The sequence below is a fragment of the Megalobrama amblycephala genome, linkage group LG13 (genome assembly GCF_018812025.1).
Source record: "Megalobrama amblycephala isolate DHTTF-2021 linkage group LG13, ASM1881202v1, whole genome shotgun sequence".
NCBI lineage: Eukaryota > Metazoa > Chordata > Actinopteri > Cypriniformes > Xenocyprididae > Megalobrama > Megalobrama amblycephala.
The window spans coordinates 14,074,213-14,089,764 of NC_063056.1; the positions used below are offsets into that span (position 1 = coordinate 14,074,213).

Consider the following 15,552-nt stretch of genomic DNA (forward strand, 5'->3'; position numbering starts at 1 on the left):
TATAATTTTTAAATTTTTTTTAGAAAATGAGCGATGGTTTCTCTAGATGGTTTCTTCCTTTATTTCTCGTCTGGAATCGCTGTAAACTGTAAGTTTGACCTTCAACCGTTTTGGCTCCATTGAAGTCCACTATATGGAGAAAAATCCTGGAATGTTTTCATCAAAAGCCTTAATTTCTTTTCGACTGAAGAAAAAAAGACATGAACATCTTGGATGACATGGGGGTGAGTAAATTATCAGGAAATTTTAATTTGAAAGTGAACTAATCCTTTAACATGAGCTAATAATGAACTGCACTTCTACAGCATTTATTAATCTTTGTTATTGTTAATTTCAACATTTACTAATACATTATTAACAACTTGTTAACAGTTAATACACTGTGAACTAACATGAACATTACAAAAAGCAACTGTATTTTCATTAACTAATTTAACGAAGATTAGTAAATACAGCAAAGTTGATTGAAATAAAACTGAAATCGCTATAACTTAGGGTTATTATCAATTCAAAGGCTGCACTTTAATTAAAGAAGGATACAGTCTGTTGCAATGCACGTATCAGAGTGAAGAGTGGCACTGTTACATATGTGCAGTGTTTTAGCATCTCACAGCAGTGTTTTAGTATTGAAATGCATTATTTTTAAAAATATTTTGAATTAGTTTTTGTATTACACTTTTTTTATTTTAGTTTTAGTAATTTTGATATGTTTTTGTCATTTATTTAATTTCTTTTAGTTAGCAGTGTTGGGTGTAATTAATTGGGTGTAACTAATTACTGTAATTTAATTACTTTTCCCTTGAAAAAGTAAAGTAAGGGATTACTCTTAATTTTTTATGTAATTTAATTATAGTTACTTCTAATGTAACTGCATTAAATACTGTATAGACTATAGAACAAATCTATATAAAACAATAGTGTATTTAACATCAAAATGTAATATCTAATGTTAAAATGTATGTTTTTAATGTAACATCCCTTTACACACTTTGGTCAGTTAAAAAATATATTTTTTTAATAATTAAATAATTTATAATTTAATAATTAAAAAGTGCAGCTTCGTGTCTATCCTTGTATTGTTCAACTGTTTAAGGTTGGTATGGGATTTAGAAAGTAATAAGTAATCCAATACTTTTTAGAGAGAGTAATTAGTACAGTGATCTAATTAGACTGTTGAAAATGTAATTAGTAGCTAGTAATTAATTACTTTGTTAGAGTAGCTTACCCAACACTGGTTGTAGTCATTTTTATTTCAGTTTTAGTCATTTTAGTACATCAAATTAAAGGGGACATACTGTATCATGAAAATCTGACTTTTTTCATGTTTATGTGCTATAATCAGGTCCCCGATGCATCTACCAACCCAGAAAATGAGAAAAAGGACAACCCAGTCAGGGGCGCCTGCAGGATTTTATCTCAGGGTACACACAGAACTAGCATCATTTTTTTATTTTTTTTTTATTTTACATTATCTCTGAGCGGCTTTGTCCCAAAATGTGCTTATTGTTTTCAGAGAAACATGTGATTAATGAAAAACGAAGCATCACATTGTTTCCAGTCATGTGAATGCTTCACTTTTCGTGTCAGAATGTTTGAATCCAGACCATTACTATATGGAAGTTTAAGTCCATTTACTAAACATTTTAAATATATAAGCCTGTATAAACAGTATAAAAACAGTAAAATAATAGCACAATTTACTTGCCTCAAACAACTCTGTAGGTATTATTAGTATCATTATAATTATTGTTTTTGTTGATCCATTTTATTTAATGCCTAACTTTAATATGTGAATTATATTATAAGAAAACTGAACACATTTAGCGTCGTCAGGCTTTTATTTGTGCTTAATGGATAAAACAACGGAGCTGTGCACTCAGGTTTATGGCTGCTGTAAATTTTACCTGCCACAGGATGGCACTGTTTTCGACACTCCTGATGCTTTGAAACCTTTCCCGAAACATTTAGAGAAAAACTTCAAAGATTTAAGAGGCTTCATTTCTCCATCCCTATTCAATAGTTTTAGGCCTTTTTGCAAATATTTCAATCGAATTTAGCTGTTTTAGAGAGCGTTTACTCATTTTGAGCCTGTTTTTAAAGTAAACTAGCCAATCAGATTTCTTTTCACCCATATCCCCTACACCCACCCATGCGCACATACACACATTTGACTTTACAACACACAAACGCACACCTTTATTTATTCTCATTCTCTCTTGCTCTCTTAATATGTCATGAGTGTACACAGATTTTAATAATCAATTTAAAAATTATGTTTGGAATGCACAGTGTGTATAGCCGTACAGGTGCCATTGAACCCAGTAACTTTGTTTTGGCAAGCCTTTCTCTGCAAGCATGTGAAAAAATTAGCCACTCAGATTTCGCTCCCCTTGTGAAGAAGGAAAGGGATCTTATTGTAATATTACCACCCCTTAATCTGCACGTTTCCACCCATGGTGCCGTCATTTTGTTTTCACAAGAGAAATCTGTACCAGTTCTAACTCCATGGCAAAATTTCGAGCAAAGCATGCTAACTGTTCTGTCGTTGGCTGCACAGACGAGCACAGAACACTATTTAGAGTCTCTTTAGCTTGGATAGCCTGCAAGTTGACCCTGGCAAGCTCGATTGCTAAAAAAGGAGCATTTCTGTCAGAGTGATATTTTGGAAAAAAAATATTCACAGCATTTGATAGCAATCATAAATGATAGCCTGGCTCTGTTTTGCAAACAGGTACGCTATGTATGTTGGTGGTTATACAGGTTTTGCACAAAAGATCAACATGTATCCACTAACCATTCAGAAACATCCAGTTGCATTCTAAAAGTTGTAACTTCTTCCCGAGTCTCTCCATCAGTGTCCGACTCTGGTTTGAACAATGTAAGGCTGAACACCATTACTGACAAGCATCATTTTGGCTGCATGAGATTCTCCAGCTTTGTTGTTGTTGAGCAACTGAAGCGTGAGCTGTTAAAGCTCCACCCTCTTCTGGAAAGGGGGCAGGTAGCAGCAGCTCATTTGCATTAAAAGGGACACACACAAAAAGGCGTGGTTTTGCTCACACCCAAATAGGGGCAAATTTGACATGCTATAATAAATGATCTGTGGGGTATTTTGAGCTGAAACTTCACAGACACATTCTGGAGACACCAGAGATTTATATTGCATCTTGTGAAAAGGGGCATTATAGGTCCCCTTTAAACTAAATGAAAATGAGAAATATTGCTTTGGCAACTAGCTGAGATAAAATATATATATATTTAATATTTTTCTCACCAACTCCATCTCTGTATGTGCAGTGAGTTTAATGTTCATTTTGGGTTCACTTTGTACTTTTACATAATTTCCAACATTTCTGTAGATAGAAGTTTACAGCATTTCACCACTATTCCACCAAAATAAAAGCTTTAGGATTTGAATGTTTGAAAGTGAAGAACTCAAGACATATAAATATTAGTATTGTCACTTGCAGTGTAAAATAAAATTATTATAATTGTCAAATATTTCTGTTGTAAATTACAAATGTTCTGTAAAATAATAAAGAATATTAAAAGAATACTATATAAAGTTCCATTTTTATAATTGGAGTTAATAAAATACTACTAATAATATGCCATATATACGTGCAGCCAATATATAAATAATTTTAAAATAAAAGCAATCAAAATAAAAAGCTCACTAAAAAAGAGATTTAATATTTTATCTGTTTACTTGCATATCATGTGACCATTAACCAACATCAGAGAGAACCATGAACATGCGGATGTGTCCTTAAATATTCAATATATATAGTAAATATTTTAAATATAGTAAATATTTTACAGCTAAGGAGTTTGGCTGACTTAAACGTTTGGGAACCCCTGACCCTAGGGTATTATCTGTAAACATTTCAGTCTCTAGAAGCCATCCAGAATGTCGAGGGAATTGGCAGAGAGTTTACATATTCGTCATATTCGACCATTCATCAGAGTCGTGGGTGAATCACAGCAAGAGTGTGTTGTATTTTAAGTCTGTGCGGGGCATCTGAGTTTCCTCGCTGCTGAATTAAATGCTCTTGTATTGAGTCACATTGCTCCCCCCTACCGCCTTCCAAAACGCATACTCACTCATCATGTTACACGGGTGCCCCCGAGAGGGTGGTGTCTTGTCAAAAAAACACCCGTGCTCGCCAGAAGCAACGAAAACAAGAAGAGGTAGAAGCAAAACGGAAATCCAGTTGGGAGGGGTTCAGGCCTGCAGATAGATGGGGAGGCATGTTGCCGCTAGTAACGGCTGAGAGCGGGGATGTCGCTAATGTGAGATGAGACGTGCGATTAGCCGTGTGTCGCGGCTAAGAAAAGACAAGCAGATCTGGATTTGCATTATCTATTTAACACAAGTACTCTTATTTGTGCTCATCTGTTTCAATCACTCTCTTCATCAGCTCTCTGAGTCTTGCTGTTTTTTTTCTCACTGATGTTACTCATCCACTCATCATAGTGATTTTTATCTGTTTTTTTCTCTTGCCCTCTTTGATTGATCCTTCTTTTTCATCTATTTCCTGTATCCTGAAAGTGTTTATTCTAGGATTTGGATTATATGTTTCCTATTGACTACAGAATGTGTTTGTGTAGATAAAATTGATTGTTCCCTAACAAGAATTTACCATGGTAACCGTAGATTCCTCCAGAATACTGCAGTTGTGAGTTATTAACATTGTAAAACTATTTAAAAAATCCCTAATATTTCCAGGTTTTCCAAGACTGGGGAATTGGGGAATTTCAAAAGTGTGGTTTACAGCACTGGAAAAGTAACAGAAATAAAATCTAAGAATAAAATCATTTAAACTTTTCTGTCATTTGGGTCATTTTTTTATGAATTTGAAAAAATTTTATCCAAAGCGAAACTTTTATACATTTATAGTGCATTTAAAGAATATATTTTAGGTTTAGGTTTCCCATGGTCTTGGAAATATAGAGGAATTCATAATGAATTAAATTAAATACAGTCTTAAAATGTCAAAAGTAAATGTCCATATTATTTTATATTTATTTATTTTACACACCACTGAAAAAATCATAAATCCAGTGCTGAGAAAGTGTGTGAGCCCAGAATATAAGAAGCTTCTAGAATAATTTTGATAATTTTTATGATAATTATGGTGTATTTAAGGTATACATTTGACAAGGTTTCCATGGTCATTGAACACATCAGGTTAAAAAAAAAGGAATTCTAAAATTGTGATTTCCTTGCCTTTTTTAAAAATAAATACAATATTTACCAATTCCAGGTTTACAGCACTGGAAAAGTAATGTAGTTTAATTCAATCTAACAATGAAATCATTGAAACTTTGAAACATTTGTCATTCAGGTAATTTTTATGCATTTAACAAACTTTTATCCAAAGCAAAACTTTTATCTGTTTGTAGTGCATTTAGGTTTCCTGTGGTCTTGGTAATATCAGGGAATTTATAATTTAATTAATATAATCTTAAAGGGTCAAAGAAAAGTCATGTAAATGTCCATATTAATTCTCTCAACCGGTCTGTTTAAAAAATAAAAAAAATATTAAAACTTCATGGACATTTCAGACTGATTTCTAAATATGCTTGACTGTGATGTGATTTCAATCTCTGTAAAACAATTTTTAAAATCCTTATCCCGTACTGTAGGATTGGAAAAGTTATGGAAACTCATAGCTCAAAATGATTGAGAACCCTGACTTTGTGCTACTAGTTTCCCTAATTGCAGTTCTAGCTAATACCAAATTTACTAAAACCAAGTATTGGACAGAAACTATGGTTACCATGGTAAAGTTATGTAAGAGTTATGATTGTCTGCTTGTTTGTGATGTGTTTGCGTTCTCTGCACCTTCATGTGTGCTGTCGGTGCAGTGTTTTACAGGTAGGCCGACACTTTGGAACACTAATGCACACCATCCTCAAACTGTCAGAGTATCTAATTGAAGAATCACACGTCTCAGCATTTTTCTCGCATGTGTGTGTTGCGGGTACTGTAACATAAGAGTGAGACAGCGTGTGTATCTCGCGCTTTGAGCAGGGTGGTGTGTGTGTGTAACTGAATAAACGGGTAAGAGTCGGTCAGTGTATGTGTTTCATATGCTGTAACACAGGAGTGAGACTGTGTGTGTTTATTTTTGGCTCAGTGCGAGCGTGTCGATGGCTGCCGATGCGTCGCAAAGGAAAGCTCTGAGATACCAGCAAACCCTGGTCAGTCACTGTCTTTCTGTGCCTCTTTCTCTCTCCCGTTGTTTTGTTGTCTTACGCCGAGGCGTTTCTCTGTCTTGCTGTTGGTGGGTGGCTTGCTGAGGTTTGTCATGGTCAGTCTGGTCTGTTCTAACCTAGAAACGCTTGTCTTCCCAAAATACGACTCTTTAAATAATGGGTCTCAAAGTCTTTCACTTCACTAGCCTCGGCTTTAATTGATTTTCCATTCTATTCTTAGTGGCGACACACACATGGAGCTCACTGGGCTGTTCTAGCACAACTCATGAATAGGTATGAGAATTGTTGTAACCTGTGTCAACACCCTGCTGATTAAAGGCAACGTGTCTCGTAAACATCCATTAGAGTCAATACTGTGGATTTGTGCTTCCTTATCAGATGTTTATTGGCAGAGAACCATGCTTGTGTGTTCTACTTTTCACCTTTTTGCCTTTTTAATGCTTCTCTGTAATTTTATGAACACTTTAGGCAGCTTCCACTTGGAACATTTTCTGTCCAAAATCTGTCCACTGGATTTCTACAGGTCATTTGGGGTGGAAAAGGTCTCAGGTTTCTGAAGATTCTGTAAAATATCTCGAATGCCCTTGAGGATTATTTGCAATGTCGTAGACTTGCTCAACTAAGCAGATTTGTGGACCAAACCTCGTGATTTGTGCGTATTCGTGCTAACCTACGCAGTACATCTCTGCTGCTATATGCTAGCAGAAACCTGAGCATGCAGGTTAAATATACGCCTTGCCCTCTCCATTGAGCTGCTCTCGGTGGCTGCTATACGGCCAAGAGGAACGTATGGTCAGCTGGTCAGGTGCATTAAGCTATTTGTTAGAGTTTGGTTCCATTGGACAGCTTATTAGGAAGGCCTAAAGATTGTATTAAAGTAAAAGGAAATTAATTGAACACAAAAGGTCAAGTGTCAAAAGTAAGGGCGAGAGAATAGTCGTAAATTTGGTGTGTGAGAAAGTGAGACGAGGGGGCGAAAGAGCGTCAATTCTTTAGCTGTCAGTTTTGCACTGTCACAAGTCATTAAGTTCCCACACACAACCCTCCCCTCAACCTTCCGTTTCTCCACCTGTCTTCCTCTCTTCTCTCGCTCGTGAGTTCCCACATCGATTTTCCTCTTCTGCCGCACAATATGGGAAGATCGCCAGAGCAGAGAGCTTTTTTTAACCTCTGTAAATTTTACGCATAAACGCATTACTGCCCCTGCCGTCCCCTTTCTGTCTGTTTCACACACGCAGGAAATTCCTGTAGGGAAGATGATCCAGTCAGAGGAAAAACTTGACCAGTCGACCTATTCATAGGCTTTATGTGAATGTTTACCTCTGTATAATCAGATTTAATATGCTATTACTATGTTGCTGCTGAAAGAGTATTTTTTCCACCCAAGACATTACAAGTGTGTGTAGAGTCAAATTTTGCCAACTCGAAGGGATAATTCTCCTAAAAAATAAAAATTCTGCTCATGCCATTCCAAAACTACATGTTTTATTTCTCATGCAGAACACAGAAGATATTTTTAAGAATGTTGGTAACCAAACAGTTTTGGTTATCATTGTATTGACTTACATTGTATGGACAAAAAAGAATAAGACTGTTGTAGAACAGAAAAGACATTGGACCCCACTGACATTCATTATGTTCATTATGTGGAAAACACTTTTCAAATATAGGTTTGGAACAAATGGGTGAGTAAATGATGACAGAATTTTCATTTTTTTTTTTATCTAAAAATTAAGAACTACAGAGCAACTAAAGGGAAATTGTGATGGGGAAGAAATTTGAGATGGAAGGAAAATGATTTCAATACTTTTGCGTTTGTGTTAACCCTAGAATCTTTGCATTCACTCGCTAAGCTTTTACATTCAATTTTGTGAAGGAAATGAGGTGGGAGGAAAAGCTATAATTCAAAACTATTGCATTTCCCTGAGAAACGTTGCATTCTCTTGCAGAACTTTTGCGTTTTCTAACTAAATTGTTGTGTTCCTCCAGAAACTTTGCAGTCTCTCGAAAAACATTTGTTATCTTTGTTAATCTACTGCGTTTCCCTGAGAAACTTTGCATTCATTCGCAAAACAGTCCCCTCTCTCACAAAACTATTGTTTCCTTGAGAAACTTTGCATTTACTCGCAAAACAGTCCCCTTCTCTCGCAAAACTATTGTTTCCTTGAGAAACTTTGCGTTCACTTGCAAAACAGTCCCTTCTCTCGCAAAACTATTGTTTTCTTGAGAAACTTTGCGTTCACTCGCAAAACAGTCCCTTCTCTCGCAAAACTATTGTTTTCTTGAGAAACTTTGCATTCACTCGCAAAACAGTCCCTTCTTGCAAAACATTTGCGTTTCCCTGAGAAACTTTGCGTTCACTCGCAAATCAGTCCCTTCTCTCGCAAAACTATTGTTTCCTTGAGAAACTTTGCGTTCACTCGCAAATCAGTCCCTTCTCTCGCAAAACTATTGTTTCCTTGAGAAACTTTGCATTCACTCGCAAAACAGTCCCTTCTCTCGCAAAACTATTGTTTTCTTGAGAAACTTTGCATTCATTCGCAAAACAGTCCCTTCTTGCAAAACATTTGCGTTTCCCTGAGAAACTTTGCGTTCACTCGCAAATCAGTCCCTTCTCTCGCAAAACTATTGTTTCCTTGAGAAACTTTGCATTCACTCGCAAAACAGTCCCTTCTCTCGCAAAACTATTGTTTTCTTGAGAAACTTTGCATTCACTCGCAAAACAGTCCCTTCTTGCAAAACATTTGCGTTTCCCTGAGAAACTTTGCGTTCACTCGCAAATCAGTCCCTTCTCTCGCAAAACTATTGTTTCCTTGAGAAACTTTGCGTTCACTCGCAAAACAGTCCCTTCTCTCGCAAAACTATTGTTTCCTTGAGAAACTTTGCGTTCACTCGCAAAACAGTCCCTTCTCTCGCAAAACTATTGTTTTCTTGAGAAACTTTGCGTTCACTCGCAAAACAGTCCCTTCTTGCAAAACATTTGCGTTTCCCTGAGAAACTTTGCGTTCACTCGCAAAACAGTCCCTTCTCTCGCAAAACTATTGTTTCCTTGAGAAACTTTGCATTCACTCGCAAAACAGTCCCTTCTCTCGCAAAACTATTGTTTTCTTGAGAAACTTTGTGTTCACTCGCAAAACAGTCCCTTCTCTCGCAAAACTATTGTTTCCCTGAGAAACTTTGCGTTCACTCGCAAAACAGTCCCTTCTCTCGCAAAACTATTGTTTCCTTGAGAAACTTTGCATTCACTCGCAAAACAGTCCCTTCTCTCGCAAAACTATTGTTTTCTTGAAAAACTTTGTGTTCACTCGCAAAACAGTCCCTTCTCTCGCAAAACTATTGTTTCCTTGAGAAACTTTGCGTTCACTCGCAAAACAGTCCCTTCTCTCGCAAAACTATTGTTTTCTTGAGAAACTTTGCGTTCACTTGCAAAACAGTCCCTTCTTGCAAAACATTTGAGTTTACTTGATAAACTTTGCGTTCACTCGCAAAACAGTCCCTTCTCTCGCAAAACTATTGTTTCCTTGATAAACTTTGCATTCACTCGCAAAACAGTCCCTTCTCTCGCAAAACTATTGTTTCCTTGAGAAACTTTGCATTCACTCGCAAAACAGTCCCTTCTCTCGCAAAACTATTGTTTTCTTGAAAAACTTTGTGTTCACTCGCAAAACAGTCCCTTCTCTCGCAAAACTATTGTTTCCTTGAGAAACTTTGCGTTCACTCGCAAAACAGTCCCTTCTCTCGCAAAACTATTGTTTTCTTGAGAAACTTTGCGTTCACTTGCAAAACAGTCCCTTCTTGCAAAACATTTGAGTTTACTTGATAAACTTTGCGTTCACTCGCAAAACAGTCCCTTCTCTCGCAAAACTATTGTTTCCTTGATAAACTTTGCATTCACTCGCAAAACAGTCCCTTCTCTCGCAAAACTATTGTTTTCTTGAGAAACTTTGTTCACTCGCATAACAGTCCCCTTCTCTCGCAAAACTATTGTTTTCTTGAGAAACTTTGCGTTCACTCGCAAAACAGTCCCTTCTTGCAAAACATTTGCGTTTCCCTGAGAAACTTTGCGTTCACTTGCAAAACAGTCCCTTCTTGCAAAACATTTGAGTTTACTTGATAAACTTTGCGTTCACTCGCAAAACAGTCCCTTCTCTCGCAAAACTATTGTTTCCTTGATAAACTTTGCATTCACTCGCAAAACAGTCCCTTCTCTCGCAAAACTGTTGTTTTCTTGAGAAACTTTGTGTTCACTCGCATAACAGTCCCCTTCTCTCGCAAAAGTATTGTTTTCTTAAGAAACTTTGGATTCACTCGCAAAACAGTCCCCTCTCTCGCAAAACTATTGTTTTCTTGAGAAACTTTGCATTCACTCGCAAAACAGTCCCTTCTTGCAAAACATTTGCGTTTCCCTGAGAAACTTTGCGTTCACTCGCAAAACAGTCCCTTCTCTCGCAAAACTATTGTTTCCTTGAGAAACTTTGCATTCACTCGCAAAACAGTCCCTTCTCTCGCAAAACTATTGTTTTCTTGAGAAACTTTGCGTTCACTCGCAAAACAGTCCCTTCTCTCGCAAAACTATTGTTTTCTTGAGAAACTTTGTTCACTCGCAAAACAGTCCCTTCTCTCGCAAAACTATTGTTTCCTTGAGAAACTTTGCATTCACTCGCAAAACAGTCCCTTCTCTCGCAAAACTATTGTTTTCTTGAGAAACTTTGTGTTCACTTGCAAAACAGTCCCCTCTCTCGCAAAACTATTGTTTTCTTGAGAAACATTGTGTTCACTCGCAAAACAGTCCCCTCTCTCGCAAAACTATTGTTTTCTTGAGAAACTTTGTGTTCACTCGCAAAACAGTCCCTTCTCTCGCAAAACTATTGTTTTCTTGAGAAACTTTGTGTTCACTCGCAAAACAGTCCACTTCTCTCGCAAAACTATTGTTTTCTTGAGAAACTTTGTGTTCACTCGCAAAACAGTCCCTTCTCTCGCAAAACTATTGTTTTCTTGAGAAACTTTGTGTTCACTCGCAAAACAGTCCCTTCTCTCGCAAAACTATTGTTTTCTTGAGAAACTTTGTGTTCACTCGCAAAACAGTCCCTTCTCTCGCAAAACATTTGAGTTTCCTTGATAAACTTTGCATTCACTCACAAAACAGTCCCCTTCTCTCGCAAAACTTTCGCGTTTCCCTGAGAAACTTTGTGTTTGCTCACAAAACAGTCCCTTCTCTCACAAAACATTTGTGTTCCCCTGAGAAACTTTGCGGTATCTCGTAAAACATTTGTTTTCTTGCGAAACTATTCCGCTTCCCTGAGATTCTTTGCATTCGCTCACAAAACTGTTGCGTTTTACTGAGAAACTGAAATAAAACTTTAAAGGTCCCGTTCTTTGTGATCCCATGTTTCAAACTTTAGTTAGTGTGTAATGTTGTTGTTAGAGTATAAATAAAATCTGTAAAATTTTAAAGCTCAAAGTTCAATGCCAATCGAGATATTTTATTTAACAGAAGTCGCCTACATCGAACGGCCAGTTTGGACTACATCCCTCTACTTCCTTCTTTAATGACGTCACTAAAACAGTTTTTTGACTAACCTCCGCCCACAGGAATACACAAGAGTTGCGTTTGTAGAGTGTGTTTGTCGCCATGTCGTCGAAACGCTGTTATTTTCATCCCGCAGTCCAATCACCGGGTCTGATTCCGGCTCAAATTGATAGGGTAAAATTAAAGACATGTTTACAATAACACTGAGCGCGTGCATCTCCACGTTATGGTAAGAGGCGTGACTTTTCCGGGCACGCTGCGCTCAGAGCTGTCGAATCACAACACAGGAACCGCTGGCACAATCAGAACTCGTTACGTATTTCTGAAGGAGGGACTTCATAGAACAAGGAAGTCATCAGCCCGTTTTTATGACAGTGGAAACAGCGGTATACAGATAAGTAAATTATGTGAAAAATACTGTGTTTTTTTACACGTGAAACATGAACACATGTTTTATTGCACACTATAAACACAATCAAAGCTTCAAAAAACCACGAAAAACGGGACCTTTAACTCCCACCTCATTTCCATCACAAAAGTAAATGCAAAAGTTTAGCGAGAGAATGCAAAAGCAGTGAAACGTAATTTCCTCCCATCTCTTTTTTTTCCACCATCACCCTGTCTCTTTAGGGGCTCTGTACTAAACAGTTTCTGTGAGGTCAGGTTTAGAGTTGGAGGGTGGAAAATATAATTTGCTTGGTGTAAAAGAAAAGAAGTCAATGGAAAGTTTCCATTACGATGGAAAAACTAATGAGTGTAAATGCACTTAGATGATTGGTGTATTCGTTTACAGCAGTGTTTGCTTTTACTAATGTTAACAGCACTACGTGTTGTTTTTAATGGTCACAGTTATGTGATTTCACTTCCAGGTCACACAGCTGCTGATGACCTCTTCTTTAGCACAGAGGCCTCTGGGAGTTTTACTGCTGAATGACAGCAATGAACAGACTGAGAGTGAAATGGTGAGAGTAGAGGAAGTGTGCAGGAGATAAAAGGGTTGTTGTGTTTGAACTTTCACTTCATTATTGGGCAGAAATGCAAATAATAATGTTTTGATGATGAATTAGCATATTCCTGAGGTTCTGAGAATTGCAGACTACAGACTTGTGCAATATCTAAATCCAAACAGGTTTTTTTAACCATCTTATTTTGCTTAAGGTTTTGTGAAATGTTTTTTTTTTTTGGTAGCACTTTTTAATAACTTTATGTAATTATTGATAATTAATAAACGCCTAACTGAGCAGTAGTTCAAATACTTTCTAAAAAGGGACATGATGTGTGAAAATACACATGAAAAGCTTCATTTCTTGTTGTCAAATTATCGATATTTCGATATTTATCGATCCTGAAATATCTGAAATGTTTCCAATACTCCTTTTCTGCAGTATCGATATACCAATACCAGCTGCGCGTTCTCACTCTCTCTTCTCTATGACGGCGAATTCACACATACCCGCCTCCTCTCACTCACTTGTTTCATTCGCTCCGGTTAAGTAGTGCTTGTATTGCGCATAATTTTTGTTATTCCCGCAGGTTTCACGCTCACACCAAAAACTAGCGCACCACTGATCTATATAAGTGGCGCTCTCATAAAGCCGCTTCTAAAACAGCTTGCGAGTACCAAATTTACTTCTTTTTTGTGTCTTAGTTATTGCGCTTAAACGGTCAAATACAGAATATCCATTGTGCCGAGTATTCAGGTGAATATAGTCAGTTTTGGAACGTAAATAGTTGAGAGAAAACACATAACTATATAGGTTGTTTGCACATGACGTTACTGCAGCAGCGCGAATGAGTCTGGAGGGCAGGGAGTGATTTTTCTATATAGGAATCCTATCAAAAACTCAAAATTTGTATGTTTTGCGTCATTTATGGTTGCTCAAAGCGATACAATCGAGAACACAGAAGGTGTTTATATTGTTTACATAACTTACACCGTTTTTTATAACTTATATCGTTTTTTAATTTTAAAAGTTGTCGCCTTTAATAGCGTTTTGCGTCTGCTGATCCTGAAATGAATATGGATACCTGCTTGCCTTATTTGTTTTTGACTTGGTTAAATATCCACATTCTTCATGGTATCGTTTGCATTGAAGAGAAGCTATTTTATCCCACTGAATGATAATTTGGTGTTTTAGTATTCCGTTCACTATTTTGATCTGGTTACCATGAGAACAGTGTCACGCGCTGCTGCTTCAGCCATCATATGGTAGAAAATGTCCAAATAATTAAATGTTTAACAAGCTGACAGAAGTCGATTCAACAACAAAGACAACACTTTCAGAAACACTCAGCTATGTGATTATTTTATTGAGTGATAGGGAGTGGATTAAATCAGTGACATTATTAGTTTTGATATACGGCGTCTTCCCATCACCTCCTCAATCTGCTTCCCTTAGTGTGTTTTTACATGTATAAAAGGCAACAATTGTATTACACCGTCCAGTTTTTTCTTTGAACGTTGATGTGAGCTCCTGTTGCAATTCTCGATTCAACATAAATGACCTACAATGGCATTTTTCACAATCATGACAGAAAATCAAAAATACTGCCCTAACTTCACTAGTAGAAAGGCAGCGCGATATAAACAGACCAAACTAGAACTGAACACGGCATGACGGCAGCTTCACATTCTCTATATCTACCTCCTCGATAGCAGGAAAGTCTTTCAATTCAGTGGAAAAGTCGCTCCTCTTCATAACATAAAGATCATATCCAACATATGTTGTGATTTTCTGTTTATACCTTTCTAAACCAGCACAGAAAAGGCTTTTCTCCATCTCTTCCTTTCTAATTTTCACTGCTTGCCCTCCACCGGTATTTCATGCGTCACCAGAACCACGTGATTGCAAACAACCTATTAGATCCGTGCACAAGCTCTTAAAGTGACAGCAGCCTAATAAACCTGCTGCTGTCTCTCATATGTTAATCAAAGAACAAAAGACAGAGAGAATCACTCGCTGCTCTTGACTGAATAACTTTTGTAACTTTAATTGTAAACATTAATCTGTATTTAATTTTACAATTAAAACTATCCAGTGTTATTTTACATTTGATTACTTTAATTTCTGTAGTATTTTTTTATTTTTTTTTTTTACCTGAATACTAATGGTAGACATACCTGAAAAATTTAAAGCCATGTCTATTTCATTTGTATTTTTATTTTAGTGTATTTATTTGTGTTATTGTTTGCAATTTGTTTATTTGTTCTTATTTTATTACTGACTGTTTACCTGTCTTTTTTGTAAATGTAGTTCAACAATTGAAATCCTCCTTGTGTTACAAAAATTATGATATGATAATTTTGCTGTATGGTGGTATTTATGGCAGTTTTCCCCATGGTATCGAATATCTATATTTTTCAAGATATCTTATCGAAGTTGGACAATCCAGTATCATGACAACACTACTGTTCAGCATAATGTAGTCTTGCGTAGCCAGATTTTTGACCATCAACATAAAGTCTGGTCCACTTTTTATGTGTTGTTTTTAAGGATGGGTAACTTGTTGATAGGCCGTCTTGCCAAAACTTGCAAAGCACTGTCTGCTTTACAGAAAACACACACAAATAAATGTGCCTGAATGTGTGTAAGTTCATAATCAGAATTTCTAATTGTCCAAAAGTAATAAAATTGATTATTTTAATGACAAATCCAAATATGCAATTCTGTGCATTTTTTTTTTTTTCTTCTAATATATTTCTGATTTAATACCTTGGCTGGTAACCTGACAAATTCAGTCATTATTTCTTCATCAAAAGCACTTATAATCTGAACCCAGTACCTTGTAAACATGAATTT

General features: G+C 36.6%; 1 protein-coding gene across 6 annotated transcripts in view; it reads left to right on the forward strand.

The window, feature by feature from the left end:
* The window catches only part of clcn1b (chloride channel, voltage-sensitive 1b), a 54,941-nt gene that overhangs the window by 1,400 nt on the left and 37,989 nt on the right, over positions 1-15,552 (forward strand). For 4 of the 6 annotated variants that reach the window (XM_048154062.1, XM_048154066.1, XM_048154061.1 and 1 more), the window contains exon 2: positions 1,343-1,421. In XM_048154062.1, coding sequence (XP_048010019.1) covers positions 1,343-1,421 — 79 coding nt within the window. Of the gene's footprint in view, positions 1-1,342; positions 1,422-6,049; positions 6,208-6,442; positions 6,496-15,552 lie in introns of those variants that run through there. The other 2 variants (XM_048154065.1, XM_048154064.1) reach the window with 2 other exon arrangements.